This window comes from Gopherus evgoodei, chromosome 10, assembly GCF_007399415.2.
Source record: "Gopherus evgoodei ecotype Sinaloan lineage chromosome 10, rGopEvg1_v1.p, whole genome shotgun sequence".
Lineage (NCBI taxonomy): Eukaryota > Metazoa > Chordata > Testudines > Testudinidae > Gopherus > Gopherus evgoodei.
Genome location: NC_044331.1, coordinates 36,174,068 through 36,194,456, shown reverse-complemented (window position 1 = coordinate 36,194,456; position 20,389 = coordinate 36,174,068). Strand labels below are relative to the sequence as shown.

At 40.2% G+C, this 20,389-nt stretch overlaps 1 protein-coding gene across 3 annotated transcripts in view; it reads right to left on the bottom strand.

Annotated features, from left to right (window-relative positions):
* TMEM266 (transmembrane protein 266) overlaps positions 1–20,389 on the bottom strand; it is a 127,019-nt gene that overhangs the window by 43,210 nt on the left and 63,420 nt on the right. For all 3 annotated transcript variants that reach the window (XM_030577969.1, XM_030577970.1, XM_030577971.1), the window contains 4 exons: positions 17,567–17,640; positions 8,238–8,294; positions 5,703–5,841; positions 3,294–3,409 (listed from right to left, as the gene is read on the bottom strand). In XM_030577969.1, the coding sequence (XP_030433829.1) occupies positions 3,294–3,409; positions 5,703–5,841; positions 8,238–8,294; positions 17,567–17,640 (386 nt within the window). The remainder of the gene's footprint in view (positions 1–3,293; positions 3,410–5,702; positions 5,842–8,237; positions 8,295–17,566; positions 17,641–20,389) is intronic.

Genomic DNA, 20,389 nt, shown 5'->3' with positions numbered 1-20,389 from the left:
GTATGAAAAAACAGCCCCCTGAGCGCGGCAAGTTACAACACTGTAAAGCGCCAGTGTAAACAGTGCCTGAGCACTGGCTCCCAGTGCTGTAAGCTAATCCCCACGGGGAGGTGGAGTACCTGCAGCGCTGGGAGAGCTCTCTCCCAGCGCTGGCGCCACGACCGCTCTCTCCCAGCGCTGGCGCCATGGCCACACTTGCACTTCAAAGCGCTGCTCCGGGAGTGCTCCTGTGGCAGCGCTGTACAGCTGTACGTGTAGCCATATCCTGTCACCTCTCTTGACAGCTGACCCTGTGTTTTCTGCACAACTAAAACTCCTAGTGAATGGGAGATTTCCCTGAGTAAGGATAACAGGCTTCCTTCAAAAATGCTTCCTCCTGGGCACCATCAAGCCAAATATATCCCAGAATTTAGCTTCTGTGAAAATAAAGCTTTCCCCAAACCTCAGATCAAAAGAAACATTTCCATGAACTAAAATTTCTTCTTCCCGTTCTAGTGAAGAGAGATTTTAATTGAAAAACAAAAAGGAAAATCAAATCAATCCCCTGCAGTGTCTCAAATTAAAACCTTTAGCCTTGTGCTAGTGTATGAGAACCTAAAAGTGAAATGTATCAGAGGGGTAGCCGTGTTAGTCTGGATCTGTAAAAAGCGACTTTTTGTCGCTTTTTAAAAGTGAAATGTCACACACTCAAAGAAAAAGGGACTGGCTTATTCCTGTTGTCCAATGTTAGAAAAATGAAGGAAGGAAAACACACGCACAAACTGTGAAAGATTAGATAGAATGGGACTAATTCTCATTTACTCAAAGACCCTTTTACATCACTCTGTCAAGGAAAAGGGGCCTCATCCAGGTTAAGACAGTGAGAGAGAATGAGGCTCAATACTTTTTAAGTTTTCAGAGTTGAAGGAATTACCTGTAACATGGATATGGAAATGCACTTATTAAAAATGGATGATTTTAACCTGACGTTGTCCATTTAGGGAAGAGTGGCAACCAAATAGCGTGGGCTAGAAAATTAGACACTGGAATGGGATTCAGGAAATTGTAGGTTCAAGTCCCCACTCTGTCACTGGTCACTGCATGGTCTTGGTCAATTATCACTTCTCTCTCATTTCTGAAACGGTGATAATATTATTTACCTACTTAACTCACAAGGGCATTAGAAGGATAATTAGTTAATGGATGTGAAGATGTGCTAAGCATTGTTGCTAACATCTGGAGCAGTTAAGGCCCCAATCCTACACAGACTTACACATGTACTTAAGAGTGTAAGTTTTGGGAAGTCTGGGGCCTAAGACTTGGAAACTCATTAAGGCTGAACTTACAAACCCTGTCTAAACAGAACTATGAACAACAGTCCATGAAAAGAGCAGGCACTGGAAATTTCTAAACTGAGACTATACACAACTCCCCTTAATGCAATGGGAGCTACATTTGTCAATCCATGATCACAGAGCATTAGGAGACCAGGGGTATGGCTATTCTACAGCAGCTAGAGACATAGCTACAGCACTGCAGCTGTGCCACTGTAGTACTATAATGTAGATGCTTCCTACATTGATGGAAGGGGTTTTTCTGTCTATGTAGATAAACCACTTCTCCGAGAGGCAGTAGCTTGGTCAATGGAAGAATTCTTCCATCGACCTAGCTGCATCTACAGTGGGGGTTAGGTTCAGCTAACTACGTTGCACAAGGCACAACATTTTTCACAGGCCCAAGGAGTGTTCGCTCTAGTTTTTCCCATCCATGTGTGGAATGAATTTTGTTATGTGCACCAATATGGAGGTGATGTGTGAGGCGTTTGGTGTGCAGGCTCCCCCAGGGCTACAGCAGGGAGACAGGGGTCCACCCAGCTCTCTCTCCCTGGAGCAGCACCTGGGCTTGTGGGGAGAGGTGACTCTCCCAGCTGCAGCAGCTCCAGCAGGCCTGGGCTGGGAGAAGGACCCTCTCCCTGGCAGCTCTGGCAGGCCTGGGCCAGGCCAGGGGAGGGGCTCCTCTCCCTGGCCACGGCAGCTCTGGCGGGGCTGAGCCGGGGAAAGGGCTCCTCTCCCTGGCAGCTCCAGTGGGCCTGGTCTGGGCCACGGGAGGGGCTCCTATCCCCAGTTGCGGTGGCTCTGGCAGCGCTGGTCTGGACAATGGGAGGGGCTCCTCTTCCCAGCTGCAGCAGCTCCGGTGGGCATGGGCCAGACTGGGGGAGGGGATCCTCTCCTCAGCAGCTCCAGAGGGGCTGGGCTGGGCTGGGTGACCTGCATGGCCCTAAACAGCCTTCTGCGTGGCTGCACAGCTTACAGGGAATCTAGGGTCTGAGTGATATAGCTAGGTGAATTTAATTAATAGGTGGAGACCAGGCTCTGGAGTCTCAGTTATCTCATCGATGTGTTGTGTGACCTTGAGCAAGTCACTTCACCTTTCTTTCCCCTTCCACATTCTGTCTGACATGTGTACATAGACTGTAAACTCTTTGGAGTAGGGACTGATTATCACTCTGTGTGTTTGTACAGCACCTAGCACAATGGGGCCCTGATCTCAGCTGGGGCCTCTATGTGCAATACAATTCATATTAGTTACTACTACAGCAATCAGTTTGATAGGACAGCAATTTTTTTCTGGTTTAAAAAGCAATTAGATGTTTTACTTAGTTTGGGCCTACAGTATGTGACCGGTTTCTACTAAAATAACCAATTTAAAAGCAAGGAAACTGAAAGCTCATTTCATGATATTAAAAGTCATTCAAAATATTTAGTTCACTGCCAAAACCAGTATTTTCGAAGATAGTACTCCCTCTTTGTTTTTTAATGTAAATGAATTCATTTGAAACAATTTCTTTTTTTAACATTGACCTTGCTTTTATTTTAATACTGAATTACTAAAAAATTTTGGACCTGGAAAGATCCTAAAACCTTGAATTGCTCCCAGAAACTAGATAGAAGCTTCTTCTGCAGCACTTTTGAGTTGGTCAAAAGAGTCTCTGACATATTGATAGCTGATAAATTAGTTATTGAAGTTATTCTCTTCCATTAAAAATGAAAAAAAAAAGTTACTATCCCCTTCAAGATACACATACAGAAGCAAGGGGAAAAGACCACCTTTCAAACAACAAATGTTCTACAGTTGTGCCAGTTTCACATATGGGAGGTAAGAATAAATACAACACAGGATGCAATTTCCTGAAAGTAGCTAGAAACTTTAACATCCTAGAGAGTTCTACAGTTGAAGTCTGTCATCTTTCAGTCTTTACAAAACCAGTCTCTTTGACAGACAACATGTAAATAAAAATATAATGGAATTTTTACCCCTTGTTCTTGGCAGATCTGGGTTAGCCTTTCCAGCTGCTCATCTTGAATGACCTTTGCCTTCTCATATTGGTGAATCACCATCTCCATCTCCACTTTCACTGGCAGCACATATGCTGGAAAAAAACAAACAAGTGCTTGAAGAAATTCAGCAGCAGTTTAGCTTATCAGAGGAAATGTCTGAATATATTTTAAAACCAAAGGAATCATCACAATCATCCGATCTGACCTTCTGTGTAACACAGACCATAGGATTTCACTCAGTAATTGCTCCATGAAACCCAACAATTTGTGATTGAACTATAGCATTTCTTTTGGAGAAGGAATTTGATCACCTGCAACCACAAGGACCCCTGATGTGGGTCATCAGCAGGGTTTGAACCCTGGATGTTAGATCCCCAGCTGCGAACCATCACTTGAAATACAGGCAAAACTAGAGCTGAAATGCATTTGCATTAATGTCGATCTATTCCAGCACTTATCACAGATCTTCTAACTGGCTGGTTAAGAGCATTTTCTGCTTTGTATTCTGCAGAAACATTTGAACTAACATTTGAAAAGTGCGGCTGTGCACCAGCTTCTAGGAGAAGAGCTATTCCAGACCCTATGCATTTTAACACTGACTCCTAAATACAACTGCAGGAAATATCTATATGCGGGAAATAGACGACTAAGGGTAAGAGTTTCAAAGGTACAAACAGCAGTTAGGAACCTAACTCCCTTTGACTTTCAATAGGAGATGGGTGCCTACCTGCCCTTTATGCCTTTGAAAATCTTCACCAAGTCACAGTTAAGGCCAGCTCACTTTGTTCAGGATGACTATGCAAATTTTACTGTTTTTCTTGATGTTCTTCACAACCTGAATCAGATCCTGAACTTTGGTCTCAGTACGTCACCATACTGGGCTGCATTCTCTCCCTTTGGAACTTGGGAGTCCTCAGTACAGTAACTCCTCATTTAATGTCATCCTGCATAACTTTGTTTCAATGTTACATCCCTGCTCAATTAGTGAACATGCTTATTTAAAGTTGTGCAATGCTCCCTTATAACGTCGTTTGCCTGCCTGCTTGTAGGATTCTGTGGCAGAGCAGCGACTTTACAAGGAAGCATTGCACAAGTTCCTTCTCTGCTTCCTCCTCCTCCCTTCCAGCGCTTCCCCCACAGCTGTTTAGTGGCGCCTAGGATTTTCTGGGAGGGAGAGGGAGGGAGTGGAGATGCAGGGCTTCTCCGCTCCTCCCCATCCCTCCCAGCACTTCCTGCTTGGAATTTCTGGGAGGGAGGGGCAGTAGTGGGGAAGCACTGCATCTTAGGACTTGGGGAGGGGGGAGGGGATGTGGTGTGCTCCGGAGAGGAGGTGGAGTGGGGGTGGGAAGAGGTGGGCCCGGAGTGAAGCGGGGACAGGAAGAGGCAGGCCTGGAGCATTCCTGGCAAAGTCTGAGCCTGTTCTTCTCTGGGGAAGCTGCCGCTGTTGCTGCAAAGGTGTTTCCTAGTGGCCTTGCCTGCAGCGGGCTGTGCCTGTGTGGGGTAAGCCAGGGGCACTTCCCAACCACAGTACATTACTGTACAGTATATAATACCTTATGTCTGCCCCCCAAAATTTCCTTGGAACCTAGCCCCCTGCATTTACATTAAATCTTATGGGAAAATTGGATTTGTTTAACATTGTTTCACTTATAGTTGCATTTCTCAGGAACATAACTACAACGTTAAGTGAGGAGTTACTGTATCTGGAACACAAATGCCACTGTGAAATGCTCTCTCTCTCACAGAAGCAAAGTGATCCTACTTTGGCCTCATTCATTTTGCATTCCTCTTCCCTGCATCCGGGAATCCCATACACTGATAGCAAAAAAATTTACAGTTTGATAATAGATCTGACTGCCCTCCACCTATGCTAATAGCCCCTTCCTTGAATTCTTGTTTCCGCTCTCAGACACTGCTCTTGTTCTCTGCAGTCTTAACTCTTCAAGCTGCTTGCCTCTCTCCAAGTGCTTCCCAAAGGAGGTGTGTCCTGGAATCCTGGGCAAAACAGCCCTGGCACACAGCTAATTATACTCAAATTAATAGCAGAGACAGATTTGTGGAAAATTTTCACTGAGGAATCTCCAAGGTACAAAGAAAGTATGAGGAATTAGACACAAAGTTATACCAGAGGCAGGAACTGAAAGCAGAATGGATCAAGATAGAGGAGGCTGGAAGAAGGATTCATAAAGCAGCCATGGAATTAATTTGTATTCTCACCCACCAGTGGGAGTCACAACACTAAATACCCGTTTATTGCTTTTAAAATTTAGAGGAAGGAGAACAATAAAGACATTCTCTAAAAGCAATTCCGAGGGCTACAATCCTTTTCTTAACCAACCAACCAACCAACCAATTCTCAAGACAGCAAGTTTAATCACCACTTACCATCAATAATTCTCTTAACTCTCCAAATTCTCAGAGTGATAATGAGACTGATGGCATCCCAAGGACTGCTTGGGCCATTTGCCACAGTAGAGGCCACCATTGGAGCCAAGGATAAAATTATTACAGCACCATCAAATACCTAAAATGAGAAAGATTTTTAAATGAATAGCATTTCCAAACCCTTTCTAAGGGTCACATATCCTCCCACCCTCCTTAGTGATCTTGGAAGGCTCTTAATGAACAAAAGTGGTGCAGTTATGATAAACTGGGTATGTTTCAAGGTGAGCAGGCCACAAAAAAGCTGCATCCTCTGCATGCTGTGAAGCAGAATTTCTTAGTGACTTCATCTGCACTTTTAGAGGTGAGGGGGAGCCATGGTCAGGGAGTTCTGCAACCATTCCATTGGCCAAAATCTCCATGTACAGGTGATGCCCCAAATGCTATTACAACCCAGGAGTTGTATTATTATTATTGCTGTTTATTACCAGCCACTAGGTGCGGCAGCAGTACAAACACAAAAGAGGACACAGTCTCTGCCTGAAAGAACTTGCATTTTAAAAAGATGCAGGGAGAAAGAGGTGGAGTAAAGGGGAACAATAAACAAGTGAAGTGACCAGGTGGCACTTGACCACATCCTAGTAATTCAATGCTGGGTGTTCTGTGTTTGTCAGAGACATAAAGACTATCTCCAAGGACTCCATGACTGTCATGATTAGCTGGCTAGCTTTCTGCAGGTGTCCTGGCAAACACGGATCTTCAGGAGACCTGAATAAGGAGAAGTTAGTGGCCATGGGGAATCAGCTCAGGAAGGGCAATGTGGGAGAAGGCATGGAAAGGTTTGTGGGAAAAGTGGACAAATGGCATGTCAAGGCTGGGCTTATTAGCAAAGCAGAGAGAATAGAATTGAGGGCAATGTTAATAATAATGCTTGGGCTGGCCCACCACATCCTGGAAAGGCATAAGGCAGAATTCTGTGCCCCTAGCCCCTGTGAAAGTCCCAGTGTAAGGCCCATTTATTCATGGTTTGCACAGGGAAACAAGATGTACCCCATTATAAGCAACACGCATCAAGAACTGAACATAAACACAATCCACTGGAAAGACACAAATAACAAGTCATAATCCTCACTGGTACCATCTGGAGGATGCTAGAACATAACACTTCCCTTTAAAAAGTGAAATGAAACTGTTGAAATTGATGTTTTGCTGGATAACATCAAGTACCACCTGGCTTCCAACCCATACTGTATGTCTCACTTGGAATATGCAAGCCAGATAAATGGTTCAAGGTTTAGCTTTGGAAGATTTCCACACTTCTAAATGTGGCTTTATATGTAATGAAAACCAAATTTCCTGTCCTCTCCTGCACAGCATTTAGTTTATTAGCTCTACATTCCATTTAATCCCTGTTTCTATCACAGCAATCCTACAATTACTGAAATTATAACGTACACTAACTACTGTTGCACTTTAGCTGTGTAAATTCTTAAGTAATTATCATTTTGTTAGTTATGTACATTAAGGCCTTATCTACTCTTGGTCAAAACCATAATAGCTACAAACAGGCCTGAACACAGTTATTGCTAGCAGGTTCCAGCCACAGTCTCCTTGACAAGTATGGACAGGAGTTTGTTATCTGTTATAAAACTATGTGACAGATGTATGGTGGGGGATTAGTCTATGTCTTGTCTATACTACAGCCAGAATCAAGTCTGGGGAGTGGGTTAGCAACACAGTTAAACTGTATCACAGACGATACTTAATGTCCCCACAAATGGCTTTATTTTTGGACTTTCAGAGTTTTTACTAGACCCAAGTGGAAAACGGATTTTCTCCTCCATGGAAATTTTGAGATTTTGACTTTTTTTCCCACCCTGGATTGGGAGGAAAAGCCAAATAAATCTTTTTTTTGAAACAACAACAACAAAAATCTAAAGTTTTAGTTCTGAACATATTAAAATGGGATGTTTCAACATTTTTGAAGTTTTTTCCATAAATAAATGTTTGTTGAAATCTATATGATTTAGTGAAAATGTTTGGTGTTGTTAAAGTAGCATTTTCCAACAAAAACTCTTTGTGATGAAAATTTTCCTACCAGCTCTAGTTTTAACTTGATTATGGAAGCATGGTTAGGCCTCATTTACACTACAACTCTCAATCACATTGTTAACCAGATCCTCAGACTCTGTTATCATTATAATGTGGACAGGGATTATACAATCACATTTGACTTGCACGGGTCTCAAAAAGAAATTCTTGTCCACACCAGTCAGCAAAATCACACTAAAACTGTGATAGAAACAGATGTGTTTAAAACATTGTTCTAACCAGCATCAGTCTGATACTTCCCACTGTGGACAGTGTTTAAATTTGCATCTAATTTCACCTTTGTGTGCAGCGAGCAACGTGCATAAATCTCTCAGAGTGTAAATGCATCAATTCCTATAGTTAAAGCACACACTGCAGAAGTAGTTAATTATTCTTACTTTGCCATGCTGAAATACAAACAGTGTTGGTTGTGGTACTTTTACTTACCTCTATTTTGTTTTCAATATAATCCCATATACCGAGAACCACAATTCTCAAAATAGTCTAACAAGAAATATTAAGAAAAAGACAGCAATTTATTATAATTTGCATGACACTCATTCAGAAATCACCTTGAATTAATAAGACAATTAACCCCTACATGCTCCTGGGCTGTTTTTCTCTCTCTTCACAGCAAAGGAGCATTTTCTCATTTTAAAGTCCCAGAGAGTCAGAGTGCAGGGAGGAAAATGTCTGCACCCACTTTTGCTATTTAGCAAACAGCGAAAGGTTAGAGTATTTTGTTAGAAAAGAGGAATAATAAGTGAATATACCATGAAACAGTAATAAATTCCTATAAAAATTCCAACAGCATCTTTCACATTTTTTTCTGGTGTTGGTGTTTTTAAAAGATCAAAATAAAATTAAAAATTACCGTAATTTCACTCACGCAAAAGTTAGGGCGCCATTCTGCCTGTGGCAGTGCAGAACTCAGATTAAAATGCAAGAGGAGGATTAAAACGTAGATGTGTGGCTTGTAAAATACAACAAAATGTTATTCTGCCTATCTAAAAATATAATTAATCAGAGAGAGCTTGGTAGACATGTGAGAGAGCTGCCCAGGCCAGGAAAGAAGTCAGAATTTTGCAGGAAAAAAGAATGAAAATGACTGTGAATATACGTATCTTCTATTCATTCCAAATATGAATATATTAAAAAAAAACCAAAAACTCTGAGTTTATGCTGCTACCAGACTCTGAACACAATAACTGTAACGTAGACACAGAATAGCATTGGGTTCTTCCAAATAATACTGTTCATATGCAAGAGCCTGATTATCGATTGCCTTGCACTTTCTGTAGCTGTTTTCACCCGAACAAAGTGAGTTGAAACTGCTCCATATCAGATGGGTAGCCTTTTATACTCACTTGACACAGATATAAATGACTACACTGGCTGCAAGGCACTGCAGAATCAAGCCCAGAGTTTTTAAAAGAACAATACCAGTAGTTCAATGACTATGCACATTAGCTGATCCATTTGCCTGCGCTTAAAAGTAGTTCACACAAAGCATTGGACATCTGAGTTTGTTTTACTGAGAGGGAGTATGCCAGTCAGGATAATTAGTGTGATTACTCTTTTCCTGTTTGAGAAGTGTTATAGGACCTCGAACAGCCATCAGGAACCAATGCTGCTGCTGATAAACTTACATATATAAAATACCTTTTCATCTGAAGGATCCCAAAAGAACTACATAACATTTTAAGGTTCCATCTAAGGAACAGCTCATCTAACAATTCCATACTCACTGATATTATGTGGGAGCACGAACATGGGAGTAAATTCAAATCCTGAGCTGAAGTCAACTGGAGTTGCAGGTGTTAAGCAAATCTCAAGATCAGGCCCTTAGGACATCTGAATAGTCCTGCACTTACAGCATTTTCATTACACAACATTCCCATTGAAAACACACATTGGTTGACATTCCTATAAGTATTAGAGTTCTCAGTCCTTGCTCCAAAAGAACAAGGATTTGAAAAACCAAAAAATCATATTCAAAAGCCCTGACTCTACCAGCTCCTTTCCAGAAACAGAATCACATCCTGTAAGGCATGTCTATAATTGAAGATTTGTTTTTCGTGTAAAAATCTGCTGAGATTCTGATCAAGAATTTACAAAGAAGCTTTCAGCAAGTAAGCTAAAAGCCAGGCAAAGTAAATTCTGCAGCAGGGTGTTAATAGGAAATTTAAAAGGAAACATTCCTTCATTTAAATCTTGGGACACATTCTTCCCTGTTGCCATTCCATTGACTTCAATGGCGCGACATGAGGGATGAGTTTGGCCCATTTTGTCCTATGCTTAGAAAGTACAGTATTTGTGAAAAGCTAAGTCAATGAGCAATGGAGGACTGCTAAATAGTTAGCATATACTCAGAAACTGCTTATGAAAAGCATTTATTTTTGCCATGGATAGAGAATGCACAAAGACATTTTATCTTTGGAATAATAAGGTATCCACTACAAAGAGAATAAATAGCGCAACTCTTTGGCTCACAACCCTGAATATGGATTGTCTGAAACTCTCTATTTAGGGGGCATAATATTTTTTTTGACATAATGCAGCTGCTTCTTTAAGTCCTCTTTGCAATGTTTTAATCAGGCTGCAATACTGTCATTTTAAGGGGTTTGGCTAGCTCATTTTATGGGGTAGCCAGTAACAAAAGGCTTTTTACCTCTATTTTGCTGGTGTGAATTGGTGCAAGTCAGCAATGACTGAAAATAATTATTTGACGACTGTTTCATGGTGTATGTGGAATGAACCAGTGGGTCTCGGTCCAGTTTCTAGATGACAGGTGTCTACCTCAGGGAAAACCACCCTCACAATCAGCACTCTTGTTGATGGCCTCTGGACAGAGACCAAAGGATGAGCAACCATGAAGTCTGCACCAGCCTCTCAACCTAGAGGCAGAGTCTCCAGAACAGAATACAGATACATGGGAGGGCTCCTGTAAACAAGCCTGACAGCTCCTTGTTCTGTGGACAGATGTCTTCAGGGCTGCACCTTTCATCAACAGAACATTCATTAACATGTTAATTTAAAAAATTGTACAGAGATCTTTTTAATCATGCATTCATTTTCTACTCTGTGGACATATAGGTAGGAGGGCATGGTTAATGTGTCTTAAACACTGTGTGTATCCCAACATACACCTGCAGTGTTCTTCGTACACATCAGCCAATGCTTATGAATGTAATTCCAAGCTAATATCCTCTCTCACCAACCTCTGGCCTTAACAGAGAACACATGTTGGCAACACGCTTCCATGGTTGTTTTTGAGAACTCCTACACTCAAAAGAGCTTCATTAGACACATTTCCATATATAGTATTTTGAACCTGTCAAGTTAATGATAAATACTGGAATAAAAAAAATGTTGGTATTACTTACAAACAACATTTTAATCCCGCCCCTACCCCCCCAAAAACCAAACCAAAACAATCAAACGCATTTCTTGGGCAAACAAAAATATATTTAATGTGATAATGTGATATATTGGTACAGTGCATTTAAAAACAGAATCTGTGGCAGGATCTGAAAGACAAAAGAGAATAATGATTAGAACATCTTATTTACACAATCAAAATGTAAATGAATTAAAACTGGATTGTGATTCTAATATTTACCAAAGTTTAAGCATGAACTCTAGCAATATGATACAATGTCACTTAAACTGGTCTCTGTAAGAAAAAGGCAAAGACGAGAAGCCGTGTTATACTGTTATTTATATATAGACATTTTCTACCATTATAGTAAATGTGTACCTGTAGATGTTCTGTTTAACAATGCAGCTGTCATGGTACATTGAAATTTTGATGTGTAAACTTGAATACAAGCATCTAATACACTTTACCTTTTGGCTTAAAGGGACATTGTCAACTTGAATTATTTAAAATTGAAAAATGTATAAGATATTCAGTTTGTGATACAGCATCTTTTAAATAGAATACACAGAATTTATTATAAAAAAAACCATTAAAAATCCCAAAACTTTACAAATGTTTTTACCTCTCATGTTTGTAAATGTCTTTTCATCAAGAAAGAAACTGAATAACTGATTACACAAAAAGTATTATTAAATTCACAAAGAGAAACTGGAAAAATACTTTTAGTAAATTATTTTCATTACAGTAATCTTAGGTGTTACAAAAAAAAGATACACAGTTTTCAGACAGAAATGAGGTAGTTGATAGTGTCCCCTTAACAATGTGACCTACTATTGTCAAGTAAAGAGAATTAGCTCTCTGCAGTGGTACTACAGTTTTTCTATCTACTTTGGTAGGGAAACTTGGCCGAGGTCTTTGCTGAGCCGCCATGTGAATTCCCACAATTTGCATGAAGTTAACCTACCGTGAATGTACACTCAATAATTTTATTACATACTTTATTCCTTGCATGGTTAATATACAATTGATTATTCTGTGACTTACTGGGTCAAATTAATCCCTAGAGTAAAGAAACCAAAAGAGTGAGTAAATGGATGTATTTGGCTCATTAGGGTTAGGTAAAGGAGAGTACTACGTGTAGCTCAGCAGTACTGTTTGTCCTGAAAGGAGAAAATGGAAGACGGGGGAGTGTGGGAGAAAGGACAATTTTTCCAATCCCTGGTGTAGCTCTCCCCCGTCCCCTCCCCTCACTGCAGCATTTATTGTTTGCTGGCATAATTACTCTGAAAAGCAAACTTCTGTTTTTCAATGCACTCAAAATACCTGGAGTAAACCTTCCCCAGGAAGAATACCTTGCACTCATCTATGAGAGTTTTATCTCCTGCAACCCCGGTCATCCCAACAAATTACTCATTTCAAACACTGCTTAGAAGTGTTTTAATTTACCTTTTTAAGAGCTGACACTTCTTAGAAGTGCTTCCCCAATTATTAGTACCTACCATTCCCATACCACTGGAGAATCAGGAACATGTTATCATCTTTAACCTGACACTCAGGGTTCTAACACATGGGTATCACCTCATTCAGCTTCTCCTCAGACAAACTTCTACAAGAAAAAAGAAAGAAAAGGATAACAATTACTACATCTCACACATTATTAAACCAGTACAAAATATTTTCCACATGCTCTGCATTACAATTGTTGTGGTCCTATTGTACAATATATCCACAATAATTAATAATACTTAACTGCAATAGCAGAGTGACACCAAGATTGCAGGCATAAACACCTAAATTCTCTAACACTAGCAACTATCATTTTTTTTTCTATATTACATAGTATATAAATTCTACAGGTACATTCAGACAAACATTCTTGTAACATGCATTGTACCAAATTTGTCCTTAGAATATAGTCACTGAGAATCACAATGGATTCTAAACTCAGAATTCTAGATTCAGAAGTGTTTTATGGACCTGGCCAGGGACCTATTTGCTGCACAGCATGCTACCAAGAGCCAAATATGAATTTGACACAAACTTAGTCTTTGGCTTTCCTACATCAGAAGTTCCTTCTGGTCACGTCTGGACCAGGGGTTTTATCTACATCCCTGGTGCATGGTGTAGAAGATGCAGGGATTCATCAGCAGCTAGAAATGAAGCCTGAAGAGAGTCCAGCAGAAGCACCAGTATAGCACACTGCATGGGTCAGAAATGTTCTTGAGAAAAAGGGGCTGAGATAAGAGGGATGAAATTTTAGGAAGGCTTTGTGCTAAAGTCCCATCCCTCCACAAAATCCTATGCTCTCCTGAATCCACCTTGTTGTGTAGCTACAAAGTTGGATGGCTGAGCAGAGCTAGATTTACAAAGCATTAGAAGTTAAACTTCTGGACTCTATCAAAGACTTCACAGCCAAAGTTTAACTGATTTTTTTATATCAGTTTATAAAATCCGTGTAATTTTTTCCAGGTTTTCCTCTGCACCACCTGTTCCCAAAACCAAATGCTGTCAATATCAATTCTTCTTAGCAACTCCCCAAATACACATATATGGCCAACAATCCAACACACTAAAGGAACCCTACGATAATAAAACTAGTATGCACAGGGAATGGAGGAAAACATTCAGAAGGGTAAAGTTCCAGTTCATTACGGAAGAATCATATACTTTTCTTTAAATTCTAATCTTTCTATACTGGTAGGTTGCTTGAAACATACTACAGAATTTAATGGAGAATTATATTACTACTATAGGATTCTTTAGGGAAAAAACATACAGAAAGGATATTATTTTCTATTAAATTCTATAGGTTTTTTCCTCAGTAATGTCTACAGAACCATATTGGCTTAATTCTAATTAAATTCTGTAGGACTCTCCCTTAAGACGTTTTAATCTTCCTAGAGATTGTTATAAAGGAGAAGTATGAGACTACAATGAATATTTTGTTCATATGTAATTTGAGTGATATATTTCATTTTGTCTTCTTTCGCTTCTTAATGCGACAAGTCAATTAATACATTTTAACTCAAACTTAAAAAAACCCAGACAATTAATATCTTAACTATTGGAACCCCAAACCCTGCTGAATGCTTTCCCATTCCAAAACCTTTGGGGAAAAAAAGACCCTGATTCAGTGTGTACTTAATTTTAAGCATGGGAACAGTCCGGTTGACCTCAATGGGACTACTCCTGTGACTAAAGTCAGTAGAGTGCTTACGTGCTGTGCTGAACTGGGCCTATATAAAGCAATGCAACAGCAGAGTACTACAGGCTAAACAAGCCCACACCTGCAGGGCTCTCTCACATGAATAGTCCCATTATCTTCAGTGGAACAATTGGAGTGAGTGAGGGCTGCAGAATTTGGCCCCTAATACCAATTTCATAAGATTATTGAAATATATTCAGACCCCACACCACTTACCAAAGTCGATGCCAAGTCCGCTGTCTGCCTTTTCTCATCCAAGTATAATCAGGGCTGGTTTTACCCTCTTGATATGGTGCAATCCTGAATTAGCCTTGACTGCTGCTTTTGTTTTTTGCCCCAATATCCCTCTGACATTCTATCTCCTCTTCTGTCTTAACATCTGGGTATTGTTTGGTGTACAGGCTTGACATATGTAAACAGAGACTAACAGGCAAAGCATCACAACCAGTAAATCTAATCTGAGCATTTGCAAAAAGTTATATGCATGTTACTGAAAAAAGATATTGTGATATGTTGGAAAGTCTTCGGAGACTAACATGAGGAGAATATAAAATTAACACAGTGCAGTAAATTCGGGGTAAGACTTGTGGCTATAGCACAAGTGTAAAGATAGAAGGAAAATGCTGGAGGAGTAGCAACTTAATATTGTTAGCAGCTGCAAGTACCTGCCACATTTATCCACTATATTTCAATCAAGCAGAAAGCGAGCTCTTATTTAACTGTAATGAGACATTAAAATGGGTGTTAATAGCACTACTATAGTTAAAGTTGCAAACGTTATCCATTATAAACCAAAGATTAAGATCAATCACAATTTTCCAAATTTTGAGCACAAGTACCTTTGTGTGGTTTGGGGAAAATAGTATTATAAGTGATCGATCATATTCAACAGGCATCTGATAAGGTTTGATCAATCAAACGAAAAGCCCAACCCTCTTTGTGAAATCATTATGCTATCTTTCTGCCCAGCCTGATCTGAACAGTGAATGATTGTAAAAGTCTCACTAAAACACAGAGCAAAATTCTTTCCTACCCACCCAAACAAAGACAAATCTGTCACATCAGGAACAGGAAATAAATAAATGTAATGAAAATGCTGTAAGAGATCCTCTGCCTTTTTCAGGGCTGCCATTTCTGGAGCATTGGACAATATTTTAGATGAGAAAAATAAGTTTCTCTGTTCTATTTTGACGATGATCATCACTATGTAAAAAGAATTGTTGCTGCCCTGTTAATCCAATGTTGTAGAAAACTATCTCCAACAAAACAATAGCAGCAGCAAAGGGGAAAAATTCACTCTTCCCCTTCCCCAGTGGTTCTCAATTTATGGTTTGCAAGTGCTTTCAGGTGTTCTGAGGAGCTGCTTCTGTCACAGTGGTGAAGTACATGATGTTTGCAGCTATTATTAGCCCAGCCTATGACTCTTAAAAGTTTCCAAAGGCTTGATTGATAAATCGAACTCCAAAAATCCTAGTTGCTTTGTGCTCCTCATATGGCTACTTTATATCTTTATTGGTGGTTTTTTTTAAATGTAAATTGAAACTATGGTCAAACTGGTGAATGAAATTAATCAATTTGGAAAGACGGAAGCAAACGGCAAAGTGGGTAGAACAAGGGGTACTAAATGCAGTGAGGGGAGATTCACTCCCAATACCCGTATTGTCCTAAACATAGAGAGAAGAAAAAAATACAATACACACAGAAAATGGGGATGGAAGGTAGCCAAACAACTTTGCCTATCTTAATATTTATTTCTGAACCATAATCAGTAGGAAAGGTTCAGACTCAGGATTTGGAGGTTGGGAGCAAAAAAGTGTACGGTTTAGGGTTGTGTGTATTCATTGATTAAATTTGGTATTTTTTTTAATCCATTAATAGAACCATAGAAATAAATGGCTATGTAATGAAACTAACTATATGTCCAACAAAAGTGGTTTCCAGCAACAGCTGTAACTATCAAGGCCCTGCTTCTTCTAATACTCATAACCTTAAGCTAAACTGAACTCTTAGCTGCAGCCTCTAAGTTCTGTTTTACTTGGATGCAAATCCTTTCCCCTAGCAAAACTAGAAAAACATTCTTCAGGTATGTAGAAATTCCAGGAGGTCTTCTGGCATGGCATGGATATTGGTATAATTTAAAAACACACAACCACGTAATAGGATTTTTGTAACAATATGCGTAGTATGTCCTGGAGGAATAATACAAATTGCTGTTTTGGAAGCACTTTAGATATATTGTTAATATTTTAACACAGATGACATTTTTTGGAATAAAGTTGCAAACTATAGTCAGTGATTTCAATTTAGTCATTTATTGTATTATCAATATGGGCTTTTCCAATGAATGAATTTATTCAATTATGGTACCAATATATATTTGCACAGAAATTCACCATTGTTCATTCTTACTTTGTATCTAATTTGCTGTATTTAATTACTTTCCTATACAGCAGTAAGATAGATGTAAGGAAAATATTTAGAAAAAATAGAGAGAACTGCTTAAGTAATTATGAAAGGAAATGATTCATTCTTACTCAGAACCAAGCTTTGTATAAGACGAAGTCTTGGATTTCTTATTCCAGCAAGATTCCCATTGAGGCCAATGAGAACTTTCCTGGAGTGAGAACTTCAGAACCAGGCCCATTTCCCATCATTTAAAGGGACTGATTTGAGATGATACAGATATAATTCTCTCTCCTCACAATTTTTCTCTTATATTTGTATGGCAACATTCTTCCATTTTTCCTGGTCCATTCTAATTATCTCTAATAAAGAGAATGACTGTCAATACAAACAGGATCTGTTGCTTTTCCAAATATGAATGGCAAAAGCTGACATTTTCTTTTTAAAACACACCATGTGCCTGCTCCTGTTCCTAGTGTCAAATCTCCCACTAAAGGAGCAAAGAATCCTGTGGCACCTTATAGACTAACAGACGTTTTGGAGCATGAGCTTTCATGGGTGAATACCCACTTCGTCAGATTGCATCTGACGAAGTGGGTATTCACCCATGAAAGCTCATGCTCCAAAACGTCTGTTAGTCTATAAGGTGCCACAGGATTCTTTGCTGCTTTTACAGATCCAGACTAACACGGCTACCCCTCTGATACAAAACTCCACTGACATCAGTGGGAGCAGGACTGGGCCCTGCAACCAAATCAATTGTGTTTCACCATGCATTATACATACCTCTGAAAAGAACACAGACAGGATGACTAGGCTGATCCAGTGAATAATTCCTGCAAACTGTGATGCACTTGAAACTGTAATTAACACAATATAATGAAGCATAATTTTAGCACCAGGTAGCAATTTATATATAATGGTGACTAGTACCATTGCCACTTACATTTAAGAGAAGCATTTCATCTGAAACACTATAATGAAAACATAAAAAAGATTCTGGACGCAATGGGACATGGAGCTTTACCCTCTTAAGTTGCTCATTCAAATCAATTCAGGTCAGTAGTGACCACAAAGTTGTTATCTGATGGCTGTTCAGTGCCTTATGTAAAATCAGTAGGTGATCTCACTCATTGTTCCCAGGTGACACAGTTCACAGCTGCCAACACCACTGAAACCTACCCTAACTGGAAGTCTCAGGAGAGAGGCTAAGGAATGAATGGGTTCATCCCCGTTTTCTGTTTTGAAAGTGGGTCACCTTTGTGGTAAGCCACCTGCAGATAGGAGGCTGCAAGTCACTCCAGTAGTGAAACATGCAGTTGGAGCCTCTGAAAAACAAAGCTAGGAGTTGGAATAGGCAGTGTGGGACTAGGCTACTCCAAGACAATCTGAGAAAGGAAAAAATACTCCATAGGAAGGGGCTTTTGTGCCACTCTCCTCTCAGCCAGTTCTTCTTGGTGACTGTGGAGACCCTCCATTCCCTTTCTCTAGTAGTGGCTTTGGAGGCAGTGGGTATCTTGAACCCTGGTCCATTGGGCTCTTAGGTGCTAATAAGTTCCAACTCACCAACCAGTGATCTGCTAATTGCTGTAAGAATAGAAGCTGAACTCTAACAGAAGACTCCTATCCTGGGATCTAATTGGTGGAATGCTCGGGGTCCTGACTGGTCCTCAGTTTCTATTTAAACGAATTGCAGGAACAGGAAATTGTCCATGCAACTGGGTTTCCCATGCTTAGGACTGCATCTTCTGCAATACCAGATCCTACTGCCTGATCTCCTGGTAACCTGACCCTGCCTCCTGACTCCCAGTTTGCCCTCTGACCTCCTGGTGTCTGACTCAGCCTGACTTCTGTTCTGATGACTAGGTCAGACCACCCACGTCCTGGTTGGGACAGTGGGCTGCTTGGGATGGAGATGAATCACAATTCTATCAAAAGATGTCAGCCCAGTTTGAAGCCTTGTAGGAAAAAAGGAACACAGGAATGACAGTGCAGGTCAGATTCTGCATCTGTCCTATGTGTAGAGCTGCTACAGAATCAAATCTTTGGTGCGCAATATCCTGTATTGTCATTGTTCCAGGATATAAGGGCACAAGTCCCATTGGCTTTACTAGGAGATGAGACTAAATTCTGTGCAACTGAAAACTTAATAGTAAAATTCTATAAACTAACAAAAAGAATTATTCATTATTTCTTTAAATATTTTTTTTTAATATTTTAATTTATTCTGGAAGACCAATAATTGTTTTGAACAAGTTTTTCAAGAACAGATGCATAAACTTAGATTCCTTTATCCATATTAGGCTCCTAAGTAAGTGGCCTGATTTTCAGAAGTGATCGCTTATTCAGTGTCTAGCTATGGAACATATTGGCCACAGCTTTCACAGAAGAACAAGGCATCAAGACCCTGCCCCACTCACAGTTGGTGTGATTCTACAATACCAAAATGGACACCTGCATTGAGACCAGTATTAGAAATACCTTGAAGAACTAATGTATCTTTTAACAATTTTTGATCCCTGCACATGAATCCAATTGAGGTGGATTAGAAAAATGTGAAATATCATCTGACATCAAACTACCTAATAAAGATGAATTGCTAGCAGGAGAATACACATACTATGAACATATTTAACTCTAAACTGTATTAACAAATGTACAGAACCCATTGATAAAATGCTGTAAGTGGAGATTCAAAATAAAGAAAAATGTATTACAGGAATCACACCATTTCAAACAATATGTTTCAGTAAGCATATAGCTGTCAAACTGCCAAGTTTGTCTTTGTGTTACCCTACTGAGGACCACTGTATTACCATGTCAGAAAGATTCAGGCCTGGGCTGTCTATAAAGGGTTAATGTACCTTTGAGACATGGAGGACTTTCTGGACAAGTTAAGCTGCAAGGCTATCTGCACATGGTGGGTGTCAACGATGAGGAGAGCTTTGTTCACATAGCAAAGCAGAACACTGAAAGGACATGTTCAGTACATGTATCCAAGTTCATATTCCTGCAGTCTCATAGAAAAACGCAGAAGAGACAAGAAATTCTCCCCCCAAACCCTGTGTGCTGCCCAGGCCCTAGGAGCTTGTCTACAAAGGATCAAAACTGCTTGAGAAGACAGGCTGAGTTACTGCATAACGGAAAAGTGTTTTGGACATCTTTGTGTGCATGAAGATGCCACGTTGTAGCAGAATAATGGGAGGGGAGGGGGATTAGGATTCAAGGAATAACATCAATTTAGTTGCCACTGATATTCCTTAAGATATGGTAATGGAGGTGTGACAAAGTTTCTCCTCTACCTTGGTGGGTCCAGCGCTTATCAGCAGATTTGCTCACCTCAGTGATCTTCCCCACAGTCTGGGTCAATACCTCCTATGTCTGATCAGGAGTTGGGAGGGAACCCGGGCCCACCCTCTACTCCAGGTTCCAGCCCAGGGCCCTGTGGATTGCAGCTGTCTATAGTGCCTCCTGTAACAGCTGCATGACAGCTACAACTCCCTGGGCTACTTCCCCATGGCCTCCTCCAAACACCTTCTTTATCATCACCACAGGACCTTCCTCCTGGTGTCTGATAACGCTTGTACTCCTTAGTCCTCCAGCAGCACA